The 21,729-nt window shown below is 41.6% G+C and overlaps 1 protein-coding gene across 3 annotated transcripts; it reads right to left on the bottom strand.

Annotated features, from left to right (window-relative positions):
- Window positions 1-263: 263 nt before the first annotated feature.
- taok2a (TAO kinase 2a) lies at window positions 264-21,075 on the bottom strand. Of its 3 annotated transcripts, none has more exons than XM_058412213.1 (20): window positions 20,491-21,075; window positions 13,207-13,347; window positions 13,013-13,084; window positions 12,531-12,632; window positions 12,373-12,418; window positions 11,326-11,422; window positions 11,066-11,179; window positions 10,330-10,421; window positions 9,912-10,005; window positions 9,323-9,404; window positions 8,785-8,952; window positions 8,468-8,674; window positions 8,171-8,314; window positions 7,575-7,811; window positions 7,325-7,453; window positions 5,543-5,746; window positions 5,159-5,398; window positions 4,804-5,025; window positions 4,281-4,463; window positions 264-4,163 (listed from the first exon to the last, which is right to left on the bottom strand). In XM_058412213.1, exons 2-20 carry the CDS (start codon window positions 13,336-13,338, stop codon window positions 3,219-3,221), a joined length of 3,510 nt encoding a protein of 1,169 aa, XP_058268196.1. In that variant the 5' UTR covers window positions 13,339-13,347; window positions 20,491-21,075; the 3' UTR covers window positions 264-3,218. The 3 variants fall into 3 exon arrangements, with proteins under 3 accessions (XP_058268196.1, XP_058268205.1, XP_058268213.1); XM_058412222.1 differs by having other exon boundaries at window positions 4,813-5,025; XM_058412230.1 differs by lacking the exons at window positions 12,373-12,418; window positions 13,207-13,347; window positions 20,491-21,075 and having other exon boundaries at window positions 13,013-13,028.
- Window positions 21,076-21,729: the final 654 nt, after the last annotated feature.

Here is a 21,729-nt window from a genome sequence, read left to right as displayed (position 1 = left end):
TATTTCACTAAACGCAAAGTGGAGGTTATTTTTCAGTCTGGGTTTGCGAGAAAGAAGTGTCAACATTTGAACTAAAAAATTCGGTGGGAAAAAGCTAGTCACTGTAATTCCAGTAGAGGGCGCAATTGAGAAAGAAACATTCTCTGGCGATATAATAATATATGACTTAAGAATAAATAGTCAACATACTGTATTTACACAATGGTACACACAAGGTAGAACACAACAGCAGGAAAACAAACGACAAAAGACGCCTGAAGTTTTTTTGAACCTTTTTAATTACTTGTTAATGAAGTCTGTACAAGTTCTATAAGCCATTTTCTTGAGATTTCCTGCTCTTGTTAAACCTGAACATTGTTTGGCCTCTTTATGTATATAGCACTTCTGTGAGAAACACTTCTCCCTCTCTAAACATGCTTTTCCATACAAACGTCCCTTGAGGACATACTCCGACCTGCGTGTGTGTGTATCCACACACAGGCAAGCACACACATGGACATCAGCGGTTCTGATTTCCTTTAGAACCGCAAAATGGAAAATTTTTAGCACACAATATTCTGACCAGTCCCAACTCTTGGCTCGCTCTACCCAGACCTGGAAACACGACCTTCAGTTCTGACACCATTATGAATCCAGCATGTTTTGCTGTAACGCAAGCAGGGAGGGAAGCAGGCCAAAGCTAGACCGAGATTCAGAGGTGACCTCCTCTTCTTTTTGCAGCGGTAAACAAACTGAGACATGAAGCACAGACATGAGGAGGAGGGAAAAACACACTGAACAAACTTAGAAGTTAAGATGAAAGAGATGCTGGAGAGAATGGGAGCAAAAGAAATGGAGTGATGTTATTAGAAATAATATACAAAAAGAGGCCTGGCACGCACTGCACGTGTGGTATTGCACCTCAAAATAAAGAAATCACATTCAAGTAAACGCTGGTGCCTGTGAGACGTTGGCAGTGTTGGAGCCTGCTTCAGGTTGATGTGAAATTTCTGTTTATGCGGGACAACATGCAACACGTTCCGAGTTATCAGTGTAAACAGCGAAGTTTTGTCCAGAAAAAGGAAAAAAAATTAAAAAAAATAAACCCCAGCGCAAAACGGTGCAACAAAACATGCTGGATGCGGTGTAAACATATACAATTATCTAGAAACTTTCTATACACTAAAAATTCTCTTAAAATGTCCTGTACACATTTAATACTGGCTCTAAAATACTACAATCCCTTCAATGCACTGCTCATCAGACTCCTACCCTGAGACATAACAAGGAATGCTGGGATAGGTAGTCTTTCCTCTCTCTCTCTCTCTCGCTCTCTGTTTTTTTTTTTTGTTGTTGTTGCCCTTTCCCTTAAAAAAAAAAAGAAAAGAAAAAAAAGAAAGAGAGAGACTTGTCTCAAGTTCTCCATCACAGTAATATCACTTGCATTCTCCAACTAGTGGTCAACATTGGCAAGAAAGAAAATTTTAAAAAATAATAATAATAATAATAAAAAAACAACAACAACAATGCAATAAAAAAAAACAAACAAAAGAATTAGTCTTGAATAACAAATATTACAACTGCAGTAGTTGAAATAACAGTAATTTTTTTTTCCTCCATCTCTTACTTTCCAATTACTAGTATCCATAGCAAAACTATGATTATCCTATACAAGAGTTTTTGAGTTAGTGCTTTTATGTACACACACATTATATAAGTACAATATAGGTCAAAAGTGTTTAACAGTGAACAATCTTAAACCTTGCTGTCAAACCCTTTGACAGGTATAATACACATATATACTCACCCATATATAAATGTGCAATGTGTACGTTTGTATACAAATGGCCTCTGTACATTAGCGTTTGATGCACTGAACTGCAATCAGCTCTCCTATGGACATGTACATCAAATATACATTTGCCTTTGTAAACAGAGACAAGGGGATGCATTGACTGTTGTTATATACTGCTCTTTCTGATATACTCAAACACCTCAGGTATGTTTTACTATGTAACAACCATGGGGAAAAATAAAATTAAAAAAAAAAGGTCATTGACGATTATTGCTCAGCCAGAGCTAATGAAACTGGCAGCATGTCCATATAAGGACAGTGGGCGGAGTAACTTTAGGTTAGTCAGGCCTCTGGATGGCAGTGTGCGACGTGAGCATGGTAATTAAAAAAAAAAAACAACAACAAACCAAAATGTAAAATCTCCTTGTCCCTAATACAAATGTGCATTTTAATGACCAATGTTTTTTTTTTTTGTTTTTTTTAAGTAACGTTTTAGTATAGTTTTATTATATACATAACTACATGGCATACTTTTTAAGCACCCTCCCGGTTTCAGGTTAGTCTCTAAACCGACACCATGCTAATTCTGACACTCTCCTTTAATAGTAAAGCTCACATTAAATAGCTGATATAAATTCCTGGACCGTAAAATCTCCGAGCAGGAACGGCTGAAACGGCACCATCAACAGCACCAGAATGGGCTCTGTAGTGTTTGGTGGTGGTGTAGTGTCTACAGTTGCAGTACCGAAAAACTGGTGTTGCAGCAGTTCCTGGTTGGAGCTTTAGTTACTGATGGAGCCTAGTAGGCATTCTCCATCTGCTCAAGTGTTGAAGAAATGTTAGTACTGTAGAATGTAACAGTTTCTGTTCTATGGATCTTGACAGTTTGTTACTAGTGTAGTGTTAGTTAACTTAGAGAGTGTGTGCTAGCACTCCACAGTAAGCAAATCAAGCACTGTTCTTTGTAATAAGAGCACAAAAAAAAAAAAAAAAACGGAGGTAGTGTTGAAATTTCTGATTCCAGGACTACAAACATCCCTTAGCAAAGCCTCTGGATGGCTACCCAGCCCTACAATATTGGCACTGCTCACATACTCACTTTCCATTACCAATTCTCAAACACCTACCATTCCTCTCATATTTTGCCACACTAACCTCTCCCCCATCCCCAACCCCTCCCATGGTAACCCTGAGATCTACCAGTCTACCAAAAGAGTACAGGTGATGTCTGCCATTCGCTGTATAGAACACTACTCAGAGCCAAAGTCACAGCCTCAGCTATAACTACTGCCACCTGATTACAGTTAAAGGAGTGGAATAAAGATCACTAATTCCACACTAAACACTACCCAAAAGGAGTAAATCAGCCCTCTAAATACTAAAAAATACAACTCCAGTATGTCTCCTGTTGATTAAGCTGAATGTGTCATGATGCCTATATGCTTTAAGAGTAGGAGAGATGGGAGCCATTGGAGATGTGGGAGGTGACGGAGGTGCTGCGGCTCAACCCTCCATCACCAGCTCCACCGGGCCCTCCTCCTGACGCCGTCCTCCTTAGTGGCCCTGGGCTGTTCCTCAAGGCCATTAAACTGGGGCCCCTCACTACCAGGCCCTCACTCCTTCCCCCGTAGCCACCCTGAGAAGAAGAGGAGGAAGATGATGATGGTGGGGACGAGGGTGAAAAAGAGACTGGTGGGGGAGGTGGAGGAGGAGGGAGCAGAGCCAGAGACTGTGAGGACGCATGGCTGGAGAGATGGCGTGAGTGGCCATGAGCATAAGAGGATGAGCGGTGGCTTCCCCCTCCATTGCCCCCCCACTCCCTTTCACGCTCTCGCTCCCGCTCCCTCTCTCTCTCCCTCTCCCTTTCTCTCTCGCGCTCTCGCTCACGGTACAGGTGTGGCGTGCTCTGATGGTGGTACTGCTGTGCCAGGTAATGTAGGCGATGATGAGAAGAAGAGGACGATGATGATGAAGAAGAGGCAGATGACAGAGAACTGGGTAGGCCACGTGATACTGGAGTGTCAAAATCCCTGTCTCCATCCCTGTCGCGCTCACGGCTCGAGATGGATATAGACTCCCCTCGGCTGAATGCTGGAGTGCTGTTCTGGCTTCTCCAGGATGGAGGTGCTGCAGAGTTTTGGATGCCATGGGTCCAGTGGCTGCCTGAGCGGGGTACAGGGCGTGACGGCCAACCACCTGAACCTGATGAGGGTGGATTAGCGTAGCCCTGGCTGTAGGCCTCAGCTGGGATTCCTGTTAGTGCCATGTTGCTGAAGCCCAGACGCATACTCTCAGAGTCGAAGGCCTCAATCTCTCGAGCCTGGCGCTCTAGCAGCGTTCGAATTCGCTCCGATCGGTCGTTCTGCAGGGACAGCATCTCCTCCTCAATCTGGAAAAGTTTGAGAAGGTTTCACAACATGCTAATAAGTCTCTTATCACAGATTCCTTAATAAGTACGTTCAAAAATGCAGTCTAAAAACATGACCGTGGGCTTATCATTTCTTACCCTTTGCTCAAGCAGCGCTCTGCGAATGGATACTCTCTGCTCCAGGTCTTTAACTTCCCTCTCGTGCTGTGTGTCCGTGTGCATTTTGATCTTGCTCTGGTATGCATTCAGTAGTTCCAGCTCCTGCTGCAACTGCATTCGCAGCACCTGATACTCCGCCTCCTGTGTCTCATCCAGCCGCAGCTGCAACAGTGAGCACAAGTAGTATGTCAGTAGAGACACATTCTGAAGCCAGAAGTAGCATTTGCAAGGTGTGGAAATTGTAGTTATCTGTGGTGACCCATTTGTCCAATTAATAGCTACTGTAATTGACAGGGATATCAACTAACTAGTAACACAACAAATTACAATAACCGCTTATACCACTTTTCTCCTGCACCTCTTAGGTTACTTCCCCCTGTGCAAAAAATATCAATACTCACTGATATTAGAAGTTGCCAGGCAGCTTTTGGGAGCCATATCAGGTTGCTATGATATCTAATGTGTTATGTAGTGTATATGTTAAAAAGTGGTCTCTCCTTGCCTTACTCACAGCCTGTGTGGACAGCATGTCATTTATGGAGTGGTCATACTGCTCAGCAAGGATGGCCAACTTCCGCGTTTGCTCCTCCTTCAGCCTTTTCAGCACAGCTTTGTGGTCAGCCTTGGGTGTAGTCTCCAGCAAGTGGTTCCGCAGGGCCTTATACTGTCGAGTCTGAATTTTACACGTGTCCTGAAATTGACGCTTGATCTGGAGCTCTTTAGTCTGTAAAAGGAAATGTAACCACATTAGAGGGTGACAAGGATGATGGAACTTAATTTGCCAATTAATTAATTGGCCATTGTTACCCCCATCAAGATTTATGTATGTACATCCTGAAGGGCCATTGCTCTCTTACCTTCAGGCTTTTAGGCTGCTGACGGACCTCCATGCTGTGTTTCTGACGCAGTTCCTGCTCGCGCCGCTTGTTGTAGTCCATCTGATTGGCCAGCTCACTCTGGTGCTGTGTGCGGATCAGGTCTGCCCGTGTTTGCTGCACCAGGCCCAGCTGACGGAACTCAAGCTCCTGAGTGGACTCATGATGCCGCAGCAACATGGCACACTCCAGATCTTTCTGAGTCTGCCGCTTATTCAGCTCCTACAGGGGGATACAAGGTGGAACACAGATAAAGGGAGTGAACAAGGCCCACCTGTTGTACATTACAGAAGATGCCTGCTATGCTGTTTAGTATCTTTCAGATAAAACATCTCCTTAGAATATTAAACTTGGGCCATGTCTCACCTCTCTGAGTAGATCCTGCTCCAGGTTGTGTCGTGCTAGCAGCATCTTCCTCTTATACTGTCGGCACTGGAGCTCATAATATTGTCTCTGGCGCCGCAGTAAACTAGCCTCCTCCTCTGCCTGGAACTGCTGGAGGCATTCCTTCTGCCTCACTAGCCATTCTTGCTTCTCCCGCTTAGGGGTGGACTGGTTCTCATTCAGCTCCTGAACAGACACACAAAAATAATCTACAATTAAGCCATATCACACGAGCAAAATCAGTTTGGTACCAGTTCTGTTATACAGTGGTACCACGGTCCTCGACCACCTGTGTTCAAATTTTTGGTATTCAATTCAAATTTCCGAGTCAATTTGACCTCAGTGTACGAAATATTTTCGGTGTATGGCCGTCAGGAACACCGGTTCTTGTTTCATACAGGATTGCAACGAATATCGAGTAACGAATTTTCATTTAACGAGGGCTCAGCGCCAAAAAAGGGTATAAAAATAAATAAATAAATAAAATAAAGGTTTGACTAACAGGGTAGGATGGTAAACTTATTGCAGCATTCTACTGTATTGCATAGATGTGTATAACATTTGAGTACTGAACAAGCCAAATACGAGTCCTGATCACACACACACACGTCCTCTGATCCTCGCTCTGCGACGCCGCGGTCTGCGGATTAAAGAACGCGTTGAAAGACGGAGAGGAGCCGAAGTCTGCCGCCATTTTCATATGGAATTTAAAGGGGACTGAGGCGATCACGAATTTGTGTTCAGTTTATGGAGAGTCGCAGAATTTTTCGGGGGCTGAGTAGAAATGTTAGGCTAAAGCTCCCCTAAAAATGGCCTAGCGATGCCCATGCCGCACACGCCTTCCATGCGGCATACCCTGGCGTAGACAATAGGGATGAAGCAGTTTACGCAGGTCATCTGTTCTGAAAGCTTCATCTGTGAGTGCTTGTGTTATAAGCCCACGCTATCTTTTGTGGTATAATTTCAGTAGCCATGTCTCCGAAAAAGGGGAAATCAGGCACCAATGTTGCCAAGAAGAAAGTTGTGACATCAAACATCGAGTTGAAATAGATTAATTCGTTTTACATTTCCTATAGGGAAAAATAATTCGGTTTTCAACCAAATCGGTATTCGACCAGACATTTGGAACGAATTAAGGTTGAACACCGAGGTACCACTGTATGATGGTGGATCGGCGACAGGAGATTACACACTGCATGACATCACACTAGGAAGAATCGCCGACAACTAAGTTTCACAATCAAACGCACACGAGAAGTGATAAGCCATGATGGGTGTTATTGTGGTCTAGAAGTCCTCCCTGAACTGCCCGCTGCCCTGTACCTTACTCTCTCATTGGCTATAGCATCACCCATGTATTTTTCACTTTCACATTGCAGGATTTTGAGTCGCCGACAGGTCCAGATATTTAGCACGCCAAATATTTCACGAGAATGGGCGATGCATCGGCGATTCTCTCAGATTGCGTCTTTGATAATTCACGATTCCAGCCCACTGTATTTATTTTTATACAGTCAACCCATGTAATGACAACTGAAAAAAGTCAACAGTTAGTCTTCTGGTCACACAAGCTTGAAGAAAGCAGGCATGGTTATTAGCCTTACATCAGTATCAGGTTTATTAGTTGATACCCAGAAATAAAATCGCAAATGATAACATCTCAATCTTCTTATTTCTACACATTTCTTCAAAATCACACAAGTGAAATACTACAAATATTACAAAAATAAAAATGAGTCAGAAGGCACCTAGGGTTAACCCTACCTCTTTAAGCTGCTCCTTGCGCTGCCTGTACTGGCGTTTCTGTGCCTCCAGCAGGTTGGTGAGCTCCTTCTTCTGCTGGCCCAAAATGTGCTGCTGGAACTTCTTTTCTTCAGTCTGAGCAGCTTTAGTCTGAGGGTGAGAACACCACGCAACACTTTAGTCCTGGTAATATTCACCCATGTTCCGATCAAAAATGGACAGAACGTCTCTCAAGACTCCTTATCCTAATCCATCCTGCATCATCTCTCACCTCTTTCTCCAGGATAGCCTGGTGCTTCTTGGACAGCTTGTCAGCCTCACTACTGAAGCTGTTCCTCTGGCTCTCCAGCTCTTTGTCCAGCCTCAGTTGGTGCTCATCCATCTCAGTTTTGAGTTTGTTTTCTAACGCCAGCAGCTGCTTCTGATGCTGCCGCCTCATGCGCTTATAGCCGGTCATCTGTTCGCGTAGTGCTGAGCCCTGCTCGTGTTCTTGGATCTGCCGTGTCACCTAAGCGATATATGTTTCCATATTAAAAAACCCCATTTTGCTTTATTTTTCAGTCACTAGATTTCTATTTGCATATACACATCCAACATAAATCTTAAAACCAAGTAGCATACATGAAGTTAATAATTAGAATTTATAAATGTAAATAATAAAAACATACATAACTTCACTTCTAGCATCACCTTATAGAACAGAAACTACCGTATCAGCAGATTATCAGTATAAAATGGCAACATTAAAAGTAACTTTAAAAAAGCTACAGCAAACATATATTATTAGCAATAAGGAAAAAGTTAAATATCTGCAACCAGTGGGATGTTAATTGGGTAAAGATCTCGAGAGTATGTCCAGTTTCTCACCAGTGAAGCTGTGCGAATGGTAGCGAAGTGGTCACGGTTACGGTAGTGTGCTCTCCTGCGTGCTGCGGATGATGCCTGCTGTTGCTGCGGCTGTTGGGAGTCGATTTCTGGCTGGTATGGGTCATCATAGATATTGTCAGGACCCTGTCTCACACACACACAGAGGAATAAAAGACACACATTAGAAAATTACCTTCATTCAAAAATAGGCATATACTCAGTGCACATACCTATATGCATAAACACCCCACACCCTACAGCTAAAATAAACACACAAACACACACAGGTGTACTCACAGTGGGCCGGTGTATGATGGAGCTGTTGGAAGTGACTGTGTGTTCTCCTTCCCCCATCATGGCCATTTCAGCACTGTCATCCGAGCCGTCAGCCAGGCTGTTAACTGATGAGCTTTGGGAGCTGGCGCTGATGGACATGGAGGGCACAGAGTGAGAGCTCTCCATGCTGTTGACCGTGCCCATCCGCAACAAGTACTGATCCACATCCTAAACGCAGACAGCAAAGTAGTAACCAAACCAAGCTCTTATTCTACAAATTGCAAAGAGCTGACAGAAAACATGGGAAAGTTGAAAATATATATGCATGAAAGACATGCCTCCTCCTCTTCGCCTCCGTCCGGCGCAGGGCCATTGTGCGTTTCTTGGAAAAGGATCTTCTTCATCTTTCTGTACTGCAGGTTGTCCAGTTCCCTTACGGCATCTTTTGTCCGCACTATAAGGTCCATCACCACAGACAGGGGGCGTTCTCTGCACAGGAACCGATGCTGCAGGCACAGAGCAAAGTGGAACATCCGACCGGTTTGTCTACCAAATAACTGCTACTCTAAAGCTGAATTGTTTTGATTGTCAAAAGAAATTAGAAGGTTGCTGACCAACATAGCATCATTTCACTTCAAATCAATGACGTACAAGTGACAAAAAAAAACAACTCCAAAAACAAATAAAGCTAGGGTGTGTATGTGAGTTGATTTACAAGCCTTTCCACAACTGCATATTGTGCATGTGGAAAGTGCTATCATGGCACACTATTATAATTAAGCTGACGAACAATAAACCGTATGGAAGGTCAGAGAGGGAAATCCATTAATAATTCATTAACAAAAGCTATTAAGTGTTCTGAGGCATGTGTCTTACATTGAGCAGCACATCAGAGGTAGGCCTGTCCTGAGGAATCTTCTGTAGACAAGAGTCCACAAAGTTACGGAAATAATCTGACCTGAAAAATAATAATGCACAGTGACAATTAGACACAACTGGAATTTCGGGGAAAACAACTGTTTTTAGATATTTTATTTTTGGAAGACTGTTATAGTGGACTATAGATCAACACAACCAACAGACAAGGACAAATGAATCCGAGTTCTTATGAACTTAAGAGAGCCTATACTTTTTATTTTCTGTGAGGAGTGTTGAATTTTGGTCAAGGTATAAATATTCTAGAAAGATTGTTAAAAATATGACTGAAATGGGTCTTCTTTCATTCAACATTTAGTCAACAAAATGACTTGCAAAGCCAAAAAATAAAAAAAGATTAGTAAATAAACACTGGATTAGTCTAATTTTACCAGTATGTGAAAATTAGAATAGTGATTTATGCAAACTAAGCGTCGTGAATAAATAGACGGCACGTCGTGAATAAATAGACGGCACGTCGTGAATAAATAGACGGCAGGAGAGATACATGAAGAGAAATACAGGAGAGATGTATGAAGGGGATGCTCACCAGTGATTTGACGCCAGGACGGGGCTCTCGTTCTGAGCGATGTGATATAAGGCACTCATAGCATTCATATTAAACAAGGGAGGCTTCCGCTCCGCTAGAGGGATAAAATCAGAGCAAAAGAATTAATAAAAGGAACAAAACAAGCAACAAACAATGTGTAACGGAACACAATGAGGAAAAATAAGCAAACAGAATGAGAGGAGAGACATACAAAAAGGGAGGGGAGAGGAGTGAGCTTGCCACCAAAGCGGCTTAAAAACTAAACCCCAAATCCTTCTCTGTAAGACGCCTCTCAGACACAACAATGTCTTGGGCACCACCCCGCTGCCCTTAATGTCTATAAAGACTGACACCCACAATGTGTATTGTTCAAGTTAAATGTTAAAAGGAGACTGTGTGTTACATTGGCTGCACTCACCCAGCTCTATACAGGTGATTCCCAGAGACCAGACATCAACCTTGCCATCATACTGACCCTCATCCATCGCTAGAATCACTTCTGGGGCCATCCTGTAAACGAGAGTGCAAAGGGAAGACGTCACAATGGTGTCAAAGACACTGCAATATCACAGTGTGAGATCGTGCTGGAGTTAAGCTATAAAGAGTGCATGTGGATTATGTAACAAATGATGACTAAAACTACAATACAAAAATACTAGAACAACAGGAGGCAGAAAATATCTGCATGTGCATATCTGAGAAAGGACACAATGCATGGCAGCATGAGGAGACCTAATGTTTAGCCTACATTATTCACTTATAGATGGCTCACAAGCCTGCTGTGGAAGAGGAAGCAGCAATTATTTGTGGGTGCTGCAGTCTGGAACAGGGTGTGGATATTCTACTTCAAGTTTATTTATAGAGCTAAGAGCACCTCTTGGGCACACCTTCAAGTAAAAGTCCTTCCAAGTCTTTCTGTCTCGAATGGAAATTTTGTAAGAATGATTTTGACATTCTGATTTTAATTCACTGAATCCATCCTTTAACAGGGATTAAAAACCCTCCTGGCTCCACAGACACACCCACAAACACAGATTAAACTCCACACTATATAGTATGAGGCATCTAAGAGATGCCAGTTTGGAATTCTAGCCCATAACATCACTCTATTTCTGGAATAAATCTGAACTGAAATGTAAAGAAATGTGTCTCACCAGTAGGGCGTGCCCACAAAAGAGTTGGCTGGAGCCACGATGGAGGCAGAGCCAAAATCTCCAAGCTTCACCTGCCCAGGCTCAGTTAGCAAAATATTACCTGCTTTCACATCCCTGTGAGAGAGAGAGATAGTTAGTTCTTATTATCTGACGCTTTAACAACAATCCAAATCACAAAAATGAGCAGTAAAGCTGGTGGTGTAGTCAGATATTTCTGCATCTCGAGTAAGAAAGCATGACTGGAGTAGCAGTAAACGCACCTGTGGATCATATTATGGGAGTGAAGGTAGGCCAGACCCTGCAGTGCACCATGGGTAATAGCAGCAATTTCCACTTCCTGTAGGGGCTTCTTATGGACTGCAGATATAAACAGATTTCAAAAAAGAAAAGAAAAAAGAAAGAACATTATCTAGAGAATATATAAAACCCTGTATCTACATTTCTATACGCATGAAATGGATTGAGATCCCTGATTTGTTTCTGTAGGTTGACCCATTTCCTTTGGAAGCAGGAAGTCAGAGTTGATTTGCACAACAGCCAACACCCCTGCCAAATCTAAACAAACTTAATAGGACCTCGGCAAACAAGCTAAATATGGAGAAGCGTGTAAAATCTTGAGCCTTTTTTTTTTCCAACTGTGGTGGATTTCTCAATGGTATTTTCACCAACGAGTGCCGAGTTCAACAAGGGCATGATCCTAGATGAAAAAATGTGTTTTCGAGGTTATACAGTATATGTTTAACCGCTGGCTGTCCATTGATGGTGACTGAGAGCGGTGGGCCAGCATCGGGAGGGATCGTATGTGTCTGAATGGAAAGTTTATAACTAATTTGAAATATTATGCTGCTTGATAATAATAATTATTTACTCTTACGGATGGAGAAAACCAGGCAGGATACAGAGACAGACTCCCATTCTCAATCAGTCTGAGGTAGCACTAAACAGCCCGTAACCCAGGAATTCGCAATTTCTTCCAAATAAATAAAACTCCAACAAACTTATTATCTACCCAGGGACAGTTGGAAAAAAGGAATAGTGTGAGAGAGGACACACATCCAAAGCAAAAATTGTATTTGCTGCTAGCAAGCTGCTTTTTGAGCATCAACCACACCCAAGGGCATGACAAAAATGTTCTAGCGTGAATAACACCGATAGAACATCTAGCACAAAATGAATCATCAAAAAAGTTCCAAGTGTATCAAGAGGGAAGACCAAGACAGGAAACAGGACAGTGTGGCAATGCATCAGATGTGAGAGGAAATGTGGAAAAAAGGATTAAGATGCGGAAGAAAGAAATCTCTACTCACCCTCTAAAAGATCAGAGGCAGAACCCAAGCAATACTCCATCACCAGCTATGAGGGAGAAAGACCAAAAAAAAAGAGAGAGAGGAAAAAAACACAGGTCAAAAACTCTCTACACTAACTTACACATAATTGGAAAAAAAACTTGCACGTGTACCCTTACCCATGCTGTGTGCTCCCTCAGGTAGCAGCCTTTGTACTCGATAGTGTTGGGGTGTCGAAGCTTCTGAAGAAACTTCACCTCTTTAATGATGTCCTGCCATTTCTACACAGACAGATGACAAGTAAGAACAACTGCTTAGGGGGGCAAGTCGAACAAAAAAACGTTATTTAAAAGCTGTTGGTTTCTCAGTTTGATGTCTGAAATACAATATTTGCACATCTCCGCTATGATAAAACATTTGCATATAAATAAGCTATAAAGTACCTGCAGGTCCCCACCCCCACATTAAATCAGTATGTTTGCATTAAATGATTATATTATAGGGTCATAAATGTATTCATAGAACTCTTAAGGCTTAAGGCTGTTCAATTACTAGACTGTCAGCGTTTGATCAAATGTCTTTCTGCTTCACAGAGTTATACAGACGGAAGATGGTCTTTGAATGAAGTGTACTCGGGACTGGAAAAGTTTCCGTCGCTCACCTCGTTAGACTGTTTGCCGCTGTAAGACATTTTTTTGATTGCAACCACCTCGTTGGAGCGGACATCTCGTGCCTAGCAGAGGGAAAAGTTAAATGAAGACTAAATTACCAAGACTGATTTAATATCACAGACCTACTATTAAACATTTTGTACAATTTATTAACACTTCCTGAATGCATCTTGTATGCTCTTACAAAATACACAGCTCCGAAGCTTCCATGGCCGATTTCACGGAGGTCAGTGAAGAGTTTCTCGGGGTCATCTTTGTAGAAGAGATCTGCTACCTCAGGGTCTTTCAGACTCCCGGCACGGACGCTCGCAGGCATGGCCAGCTCCTAAAAAAAAAATCCACAGCACATGAAATGAACGAGAGAAATCATAAAGCATTCTGCGGTTAGTGGTAGCTCAGTGGTTAAGGTGTTGGGCTACTGATCGGAGAGTTGTGAGTTTGAATCGCAGGACCACCAGACTGCCACGGCTGGGCCCTTGAGCAAGGCCCTTAACCTTTAAATGATCAGTCGCATAAATGAGAAATGTAAGTCGCTTTTATAAAGGCAAACGCCAACTTGTATTTTCTGTAACTTGTGTATAACTTAAATAATACTGCATAAATTAACAGTTCTAACAGAATTTAACAAATATCATATGACCGTCTAATAAGACTTTACTATGCTTCTAAGCACCATTATATAGTGCATGGAGAGGAAAAGGGAAGTCTTAAGAAATTTATCAGCCAAGATCTTTTACCCCCGACAACATGTTAAATAAACATTTCAAAAGAATCCAACTGGCCATGAGCTGAATACATTGGTCAGATCTTCACCCTGATCTGATGTGGATGGTGCTTTAGTGCCCAAGGCAGGTTGCATGGCATGAACGAGAACAAATGCCTTATTCAGTGACACTTTATTGATGTTCTATTTTAGCAAAGCTGCTCCCATATTTGCCCATGTTTTTGTAAGCTGCTGAAGACATGCCCTCTGTAAAGCTCATTTTTTAAATGCCATATGCAGGCTCAGCCCTCTCTTTCAGACTTACACTGACCTAATGCATACTTGAGGTGATAATCAGACCTGCGTGACGTACTCAACAACATATGAAATGTCTTCTGAAAGACCTTGCTGTACCTTTGCTCTGACAAGGCAGCATCAGTTCTAGGAAAATCAGTGCCATTCATTTGCTGTTTTTTTCCTCTCCACTGCGTTTAGACAACTCGGATTAAAAAAGGATGTTTGCAAGGCACATGTGGTATTGGTAACAGTCTCGCTAGAGCCTGGTACATCTCATCACTAAACGAAATCAAGAACGAAGCCATGTGAAAGACGAGGCGGAGGACCAACCACAGACGGTTTCCCATAATCCGTCAGCAGTCATGCAAGATTAACTTGCATTGTCTCCACTAACTTTCTCTCAAGATCCTTTAATGATGAGATTCTGTTGTCACTTTATCTTTCTGTGAACATGCTCAATGCCTTAGGCTGTTCAAAAGTGTTTTTCAGCTGGAATCTCCTGTCCAGAAGTGCTGACCTTTTTATGTTTTAAAGGTTTGGGCCAGAAAAGTGTACAAAAGATATCAGGCACTTATGGGGGGAAACCTCTGAGGTTGAGACTACTCCAGTAATAAGATTATCCCACTTCCCAAGGTGAAACTAATGCCTACAGGACTACAGCCAAGTCAATAACCAGGCTACAAATGTGAAAAGGCTACTTGTAGTCAAGGTTAAAACATGTTTCTATTTGAAATAGCACAAAGTTCACATCCCTGGTCTAATATTTTTTTAGTCTTAGAATAGTCATGGGGTTTGGCTAAGCTTAGTTTGGGTTGGGCTAACAATAGTCGGACACATTTCTCCAGCTTATTAAAAAAAATAGTCTTCTTACATGTACTATAAACTCTGCTGTTTATTTTCAGACAGACACCAGGTGCAAAAAATAAATAAATCACGTTGTCGCCATTAGTGGACGAACCAACAGCAGAGATGAGGATTTGGTTATAATGAGGACGAATGTAGGCCATTTTTAAATTGCACTTTTATTACGCCTGAAGCAGTAACAGGCTCTTAGAAGACAGGTCTTGTCCAGTGAGAGAGATTACCATCTAAGCACCATCTACATGCTCTTATCGGTCAACTGTATTCGGCTTCATTAAGGACCACAGTTGTTCATGTATGTAAGTGCTTTCAAACATGGAGATCCACTTCTGTGGATCTGACCGGGAAACTGCTGTCGGACACGATCCTGATTAAAAACCTCTAGAAATGTTATCTCCCTGTGTTTACCCGTCATCTAGGCAAAACAGGCTTGTGAGGTTGTGTGTAAAGTGTCTCATAAAAATTACATCATTATATCAGGAATATGATACCAAAGATGACTGAAACGTTAGAAATGCAGGAAGTTATTAGCTGCAACACCGTTGTTGCAGTAAAATGATATGAACTACACAAGCATGCGCTCCGTTTTGATCTGCAGCATCAGGGATGTTTGGTTTCTTTGCTCTAAAGGCAGTCCATATAGCATACAAAAGAGATAACATGGGCACATATATCACTCACACCACTTTATTTTTGTCAAGCAAGGCTGCAGACACCACATTTTCAGACAGGCATTTTGGATCTGACTCAACTGTCCGAAGCCTACTACACAGCACTGTGGTTCAATGAGGTCAAGCTGTAATTCACCAGGTTTCAGCGTTCACACACAGCAGATCTCGAACTGCTCTTGACTGCAGCTTACTCATTCCTGATCGTCCCATGATGCAGGTTTGTGTCATGCCTTCAAGCACACGGCTGTGATGGGAGAAAACCTAACGTCATGCTGGAATACGTGTCCGATTCACTGTATGTAAGTGGGTTTTAAAAGGACTTCAGACACACACCCAAGATTCAGACTTGAGGTCCAGTGTCACGAGATACGTCCAAGTATTTTCTATGATCCTTACATTTCTTCAATTTCTCCTCTGCTATAAAATCCTCTTAATTACATTATGCAGAGCAAAGCATTGCCAGGACTCGACCACTGACATGCTGCGATAGATAACATCTTTCGAAAGTGCACTGTTCTCCAAAAAAAGTCTACTGTCACTCACACAATCATTCATACACTGCTAAGATGTCTGAGGATCTTTACACCCATTTAGTTGATTAAGTTAGACTATATAATATCACCAGACCTAACAATATTGTGTAGGATTTTAACTTTAGGGTACGCTTATACAAGTCATGGGGTATAGTGCAGGGTTTCCTTCCCCGATTATGACACGATTCATTTGACGTATGAATCTGAAATAATCTGCTTGTGAGCCACTTTATTATTAACAGCCCCAGACATTCTACATTGAAAGGGCACTTGGGAATCAGTGATGCATATCGAGAGCTGTGCTGTATCGTTACTGTGTGCGTTTTCAGCCAAAGTGTCAGGAAAAGGTCGTTGATTTCGCTTCTAAACCGAGAGCATAGACTCGAACTAAAAGCGTCACTTAATGACTGTTCTTGAAAGACTAATGGCTAGTGAAGGTATTTAGCCTCTGGGGAAAGTACAACTCGCATGATATTCTTCACAAAGAAGTCAGTGGCCAAGAGACACACAGATTTTGCGATTAGTTGAACAATAAATACGTCAGACTCATCCCGAAACACTTCAGCTGCGTGACTCAGCTGTTTTCTGTCTTCACCGAGTGGTTTATTTATTTATTTAGTTTTGGTAGTGTGTCACATCTCACGTAAAAGAGAATCAGGTTTAGCTAGTTCCTTTATTGTCTCTACATTTAACCTTTTTCCAAAAAGTCAGATGACTTGGTCAATGAGTAATCTGGCAGTCAGAAATACACGTCCTCGGCATGTCTGACAGATGAAGTGGGAAATCTGGTACTCCCATGTTCGTGTTTTCTTAGCGACAATCGAGTGCTGTGTATATTTTCTTTCTGAACTGTATAGACAGTCTGTATGTTGATTAAAGCTAATGTAAATACAGTATACCTCATTTAAAGGCAAGAAGTCCTACAGTGTTTATTTCTGATGCCGTGCACTGCCACGCTGATTTGACGTCACTTCATTTGATGTTTCAGTTCCTGTCTTTATTATTATCATTAAAACGGTTTTCTTTAAATATACTTCATTTCATAGAACCATTGTACACTATTTGTTATAGATGGTGCTGCTTTTACAAATCTACATTTTCTAAAGAAAGTAAATGCACAATTTATATACACAGATAATTGTAAGAATCTAAGAACTGCATTAAAAAGTTAAATTGTCATTGAGACGTTTTTGCAATACTGTCCAGTCGGACTAGCCATGAAACAGTCTGGGTTTTTTTTTGTAAGAAAGAGACTACTACAGGAAGCTATAAAATCCTGTACTAATTATTTATATGAGCAAATGAATGATTAAATAATGTTTTAGAATGATTTAGAGATCATGATGAAAAAGAGTGGATTAAGGGCATGGCCTTAGCAGTTGTGTATTAAATGGTTGTGATCCAGTAATGCTTATCCGAGGCTCCCGTCAGTCATTTTACAGGCCAGAGTAGATACGGGGGGCTGAGATTTGTGAACATCTACAGTAATAAGGCTTAATTCAAAGTGTATTTGGGGAAAAAAAACTTTCAAATCTGTCTACTTAACCTTTAGAGCCTTAATCTTAGGAGGACAAAGAGTCTCTTATATTTTTATGAAATCTCATTTTTTTTTATGGCAAGTGTAGTTATCTGACAAGGTTCCATTTTGTTACAGGACACATGACAAAAGAAAAGACACTCAACCACAAAGAAAACATAAAAATAGCACAATCTCCACAACAGTGCATAGAACAGGAAGAGAGGCTAAATGAGCCAGTTCCAGGAGAGTCCACAGGGAGAGGAGTTTTAGTGGCGGTTTCAAAGATACAACAGCAGAAATGTTCTGGGGAAGGCAATTCCACACTGCTTTCCCCATGAGAGCCCACGCTAAACGGGACTTTTGTGAAGGCTCTAAGTGCTTTTATGTTAATCATCAGTGGGACACGTTTCTGTCATAAATGACACTCGGGCTGGAGCAGACAGCAGAAAAAAAGGCTGTGCCAAAAATACAATCCCCAGAGCTGTCTGATTTCATGTAATCTGTCTCCTGATATGGGAACACTGGTCAGTTTCACAACAACTAAACGAACAAGGCTTGATTTTTTTTTTTTTTTTTTTTGGATCGGATATTATTAAAATCAGATCAGTTTGAAGCAATCTGCATTCGGGACTCTAGTTCAGATTTCCTTTACAGATCATTTACAGCGTATGAGATTTGAACCGGCAAACCTCCAAAAGATAATTTTTCTACTTCTACCTTTTTACATACATGCATGTTATGCTGAAATGGTGAAATTTTTCATGTCAGTGTGATATACTATATCTACTGGGATATACGGGTTGGGCAGGAAACGGAGAGAGCAAAATGGCTGCAATTGTGAAAAACTGAATTTGATCATTCATTTTTAAAGACAACAGCCTAGACTGAAAAGCAAGGGGAAAAAACATGTTTAGTAAGGGGGAAGAAACATGTTTTAAAGATTTAAAACCATACAAATTTTACCGCTAAAGCAAATACACCACAATGTGCACTGTGACATACCATATCACAATATGGATCATATTACCAAGCCCTAGTGAGCACTTTACTCATAGCACAAGATGCTCAGTAAGTAGTCTCTCTTATTACATGATTATTGTGCTATATATAATATAAAATGTGCAATACACCAATAATCACTGAAATAAACAGACATCTTTATGGTAACTTCTTGTTTTTTGTGCATTGTTTCATGCGAGTATAAGTGGGTCAAGTGTGAATAGTCAGGATTGTGAAAAGCAGCTAAAAGTGCAGTCAATAGCGTGGGGATGGGCCACTGTGATATAGCCCTCTATTCACGTCCATTCACAGGATCTAAAGGCAGTTCACATGCAAATGTTGCCTCCTAAAGCTACAGCCAATACACATAACCAGGAAGCCAACGTATCAGAATTACAACAATGCGCCCCGTCTATGGCGGCACACAAACTGTATTAAAAGGTTTAGAATGACATACAAAGACGCAAGCAAGTTAAATGTTAAAGGACGCAAGTTATTTCCTGTACTGGGCTTCATGACATGAGAGGGAAACTGAGTCAAAGGCCTACACAATAGGCACTGCTTGCCTGTGTTCAACCTCTAGCTATTAGGTACTTATTGTCATGTGACCCTTATACAGAAACTCAGTACCCCATATAGCAGCATAATCCCAAAGAACGCTGTATGGTACACAAGTCATAATTCATACCCCACAGTCTGCACGTGTGCAATTAGGAGGCGTAATTCCAGCTTCTCCATGTTTTCCACTGACGTCTGGATCCACCACAGGGTTTTTTTTTCCCCTCTGTGGGTTTGATGCTGATTGGTCCCAGACAAACCGACATATGTTCATCTCTCTTGCTGGAGTTATTGGGAGGAAGCACACTTTTAAAATAACCTCTTCCTCCATTAAAAATGGAAAGCTGGCACCCCGGTCGACGGCCCGTACAGTCCCGTGCCGCCGGTTAAAACTTCAAAAGCTACCGGTAATGATCTTTGTAGTGAGGCAGATAGGAAAGAAAGAACATCTGGTATTTTAGCAGAAGCAAGAAAGCCGATTCGGGCGAGGACCACCAACTCTGTAACATCAAATGCTATCAAAATGTTTACGGCTCATAAAAGTTGAAGGGTTACAATTGAACAAAGCAGTCTATACACTTCTAAGGGGGGTGAATAATTTACTGTTGCTTTCCCTGTAACTGGGGTTCTACAGTCAATTGTACTAATAATACATAGTACGTATTTTTACATGGAAACGTGAATATCGTGCAATTTATTGCACGATGATTTGGATTTGGATGATAATGATTTGGAGTGCACAAATTACTCCTATTTAACATAAACCCTTACACAACAAGCACCTTTCTAGGTATGATATACAAACGGAGGACCCTTAAGAGCTCTCTTATTGAAACCCGTACCTTTAACTTGCCTATAATTAAAGTCTATCGGAATCAAATGAAATAAAAGTGTAAGAAAAAACGTATTTTGGGTAAATGTCTGAAATATTTATAAACAAGTATATCCAATAAACAGGTACTGCAGACATTTATATAACGTGGCTATAAATATATATATATATATTTTTTTTTTTTTGCCATATTTCTTCTTCATGAAGTAAATCTGTACTGCTTGGTAAAGCAACAGCTTCACTGCCATCAGGTTGGGGAGACACAGCTGTCTGCAGCTGGCTGTTATTAAGCAGATTAATAAGATAGCTAAAGTTGACACACTTCCTGTACATTCCTATTGAGCAAACTAAAGCCAGCCTTCCTGTTAAAGTTTAATAACAAACGGTGTGTAACTTTCCCGAGCTCGTGTCCCTGCAAACTCAGCCTGGATGAACACAACGTCAACATGAAAACTGGAAAAGCTGGGTTAAATGAAAGCCCAAGAAGTGTCTCACCACGGCGTGCAGATGATCCCGTCGTGCAAAAATAAATCCTTAATCGTCTCCCTTCAATACAGCAGCAGTGTTTCCGAGCTGCTTGGAATGATTCAGATGAAAATACCAGCCATAATTCTCCTACCTAGCTAACGCGTACTTCCCTTTTTCCCCCCTCCTAACTATTCACTCCGTCGCGTTAGCTAAACACTTAGCCAGCTGGCTAGCTAACGCCTTGTGTCTTTGCTTTGGTGGTCTAAACAAGCGGGCTAGTTAGCCGGCTAGCTAGCTAAGCTAAATCTTTATCCCACTGTGACGTTACTAACTGTCCGTTAGCTAGCTAGCTAGCTAGCAAGCAAGCAGCTTTGCTTAGCTAGCTAACGGTTTCCAGTCTCAACACGGCGCGCGGCTGGTATTCCTCTTCCCCCGCTCCGACTCCGGTCATATTGTAGAGTCACATCCGTGTTCGCGAGTGCTGTGTGTCATGTTAGACGGAGTGACTCTCTGTGTGATTGTCTGTCCAATCTCGCCCCTTTTTTTTTGTTCAGGAAACGAAGATGGCTACGTGGGGCGGGAGGCAACCGGAAGAAGGTTCGCGAGGTCACGCTCGCAAACATTTGCTTCCTGTGTGTGTGTGTGTGTGTGTGTGTGTGTGTGTGTGTGTGAGAGAGAGAGAGAGAGAGAGAGAGAGAGAGGCTGCATCCCAAACGGACAGATAGTGCACTCGATAGCGCGTGGAGGACACCATGTGATAGTACACGTGGTGTCTTTATAGAAGGAGAATGTGGCATTTGGGACTCGACGTGTCGTAAAACTTGCCATTTTGAGGAAGGCCGAAAGAGACCGATTTATTTTTGAAGGAGTGTGTTAATGATGCGATGGCACAAAAATGATCATATGTAATTAATTCATGTATTATACTGACTCTATTGCATATATAAAGAAGATATGGTCTAATAATAATAATAATCATCATCATCATCGTCATCAGCATCATCACCATCATCATAATCACAATAATAAGCATCATCATCATAAATTTAAATAGAAAACAAACGTCCTGAGGGCATTATTTCATTTGTTTTAACGTTTTCGTCCATATATTTATTTTTTTTTGTTTTCCCAGGTTTCACACGTTTCTTCCTTTATTTCTTTTAATTCATTTCTTAATTAATTCATGTACTATACTGGCTCTGTTGCATACATAAAGCAGATATGGTCTAGAAATTCATAAATATAATAATAATAATAATAATAACA

Source organism: Hemibagrus wyckioides, linkage group LG02 (assembly GCF_019097595.1).
Source record: "Hemibagrus wyckioides isolate EC202008001 linkage group LG02, SWU_Hwy_1.0, whole genome shotgun sequence".
In the NCBI taxonomy this organism is placed as follows: Eukaryota; Metazoa; Chordata; class Actinopteri; order Siluriformes; family Bagridae; genus Hemibagrus; species Hemibagrus wyckioides.
Note: the sequence above shows the minus strand (reverse complement) of the source record. Positions and strands in the feature narration are given on the sequence as shown.

Coding starts and splice junctions, on each gene's coding strand:
- taok2a (XM_058412213.1), bottom strand. CDS start 13,338: ATGCCTGCGAGCGTCCGTGCCGGGAGTCTGAAAGACCCTGAGGTAGCA. Junction 12,633..13,012: donor GCGGCAAACAGTCTAACGAG/GTGAGCGACGGA, acceptor CTGTCTGTGTAG/AAATGGCAGGACATCATTAA. Junction 8,675..8,784: donor ACGGAGGCGAAGAGGAGGAG/GCATGTCTTTCA, acceptor GTCTGCGTTTAG/GATGTGGATCAGTACTTGTT.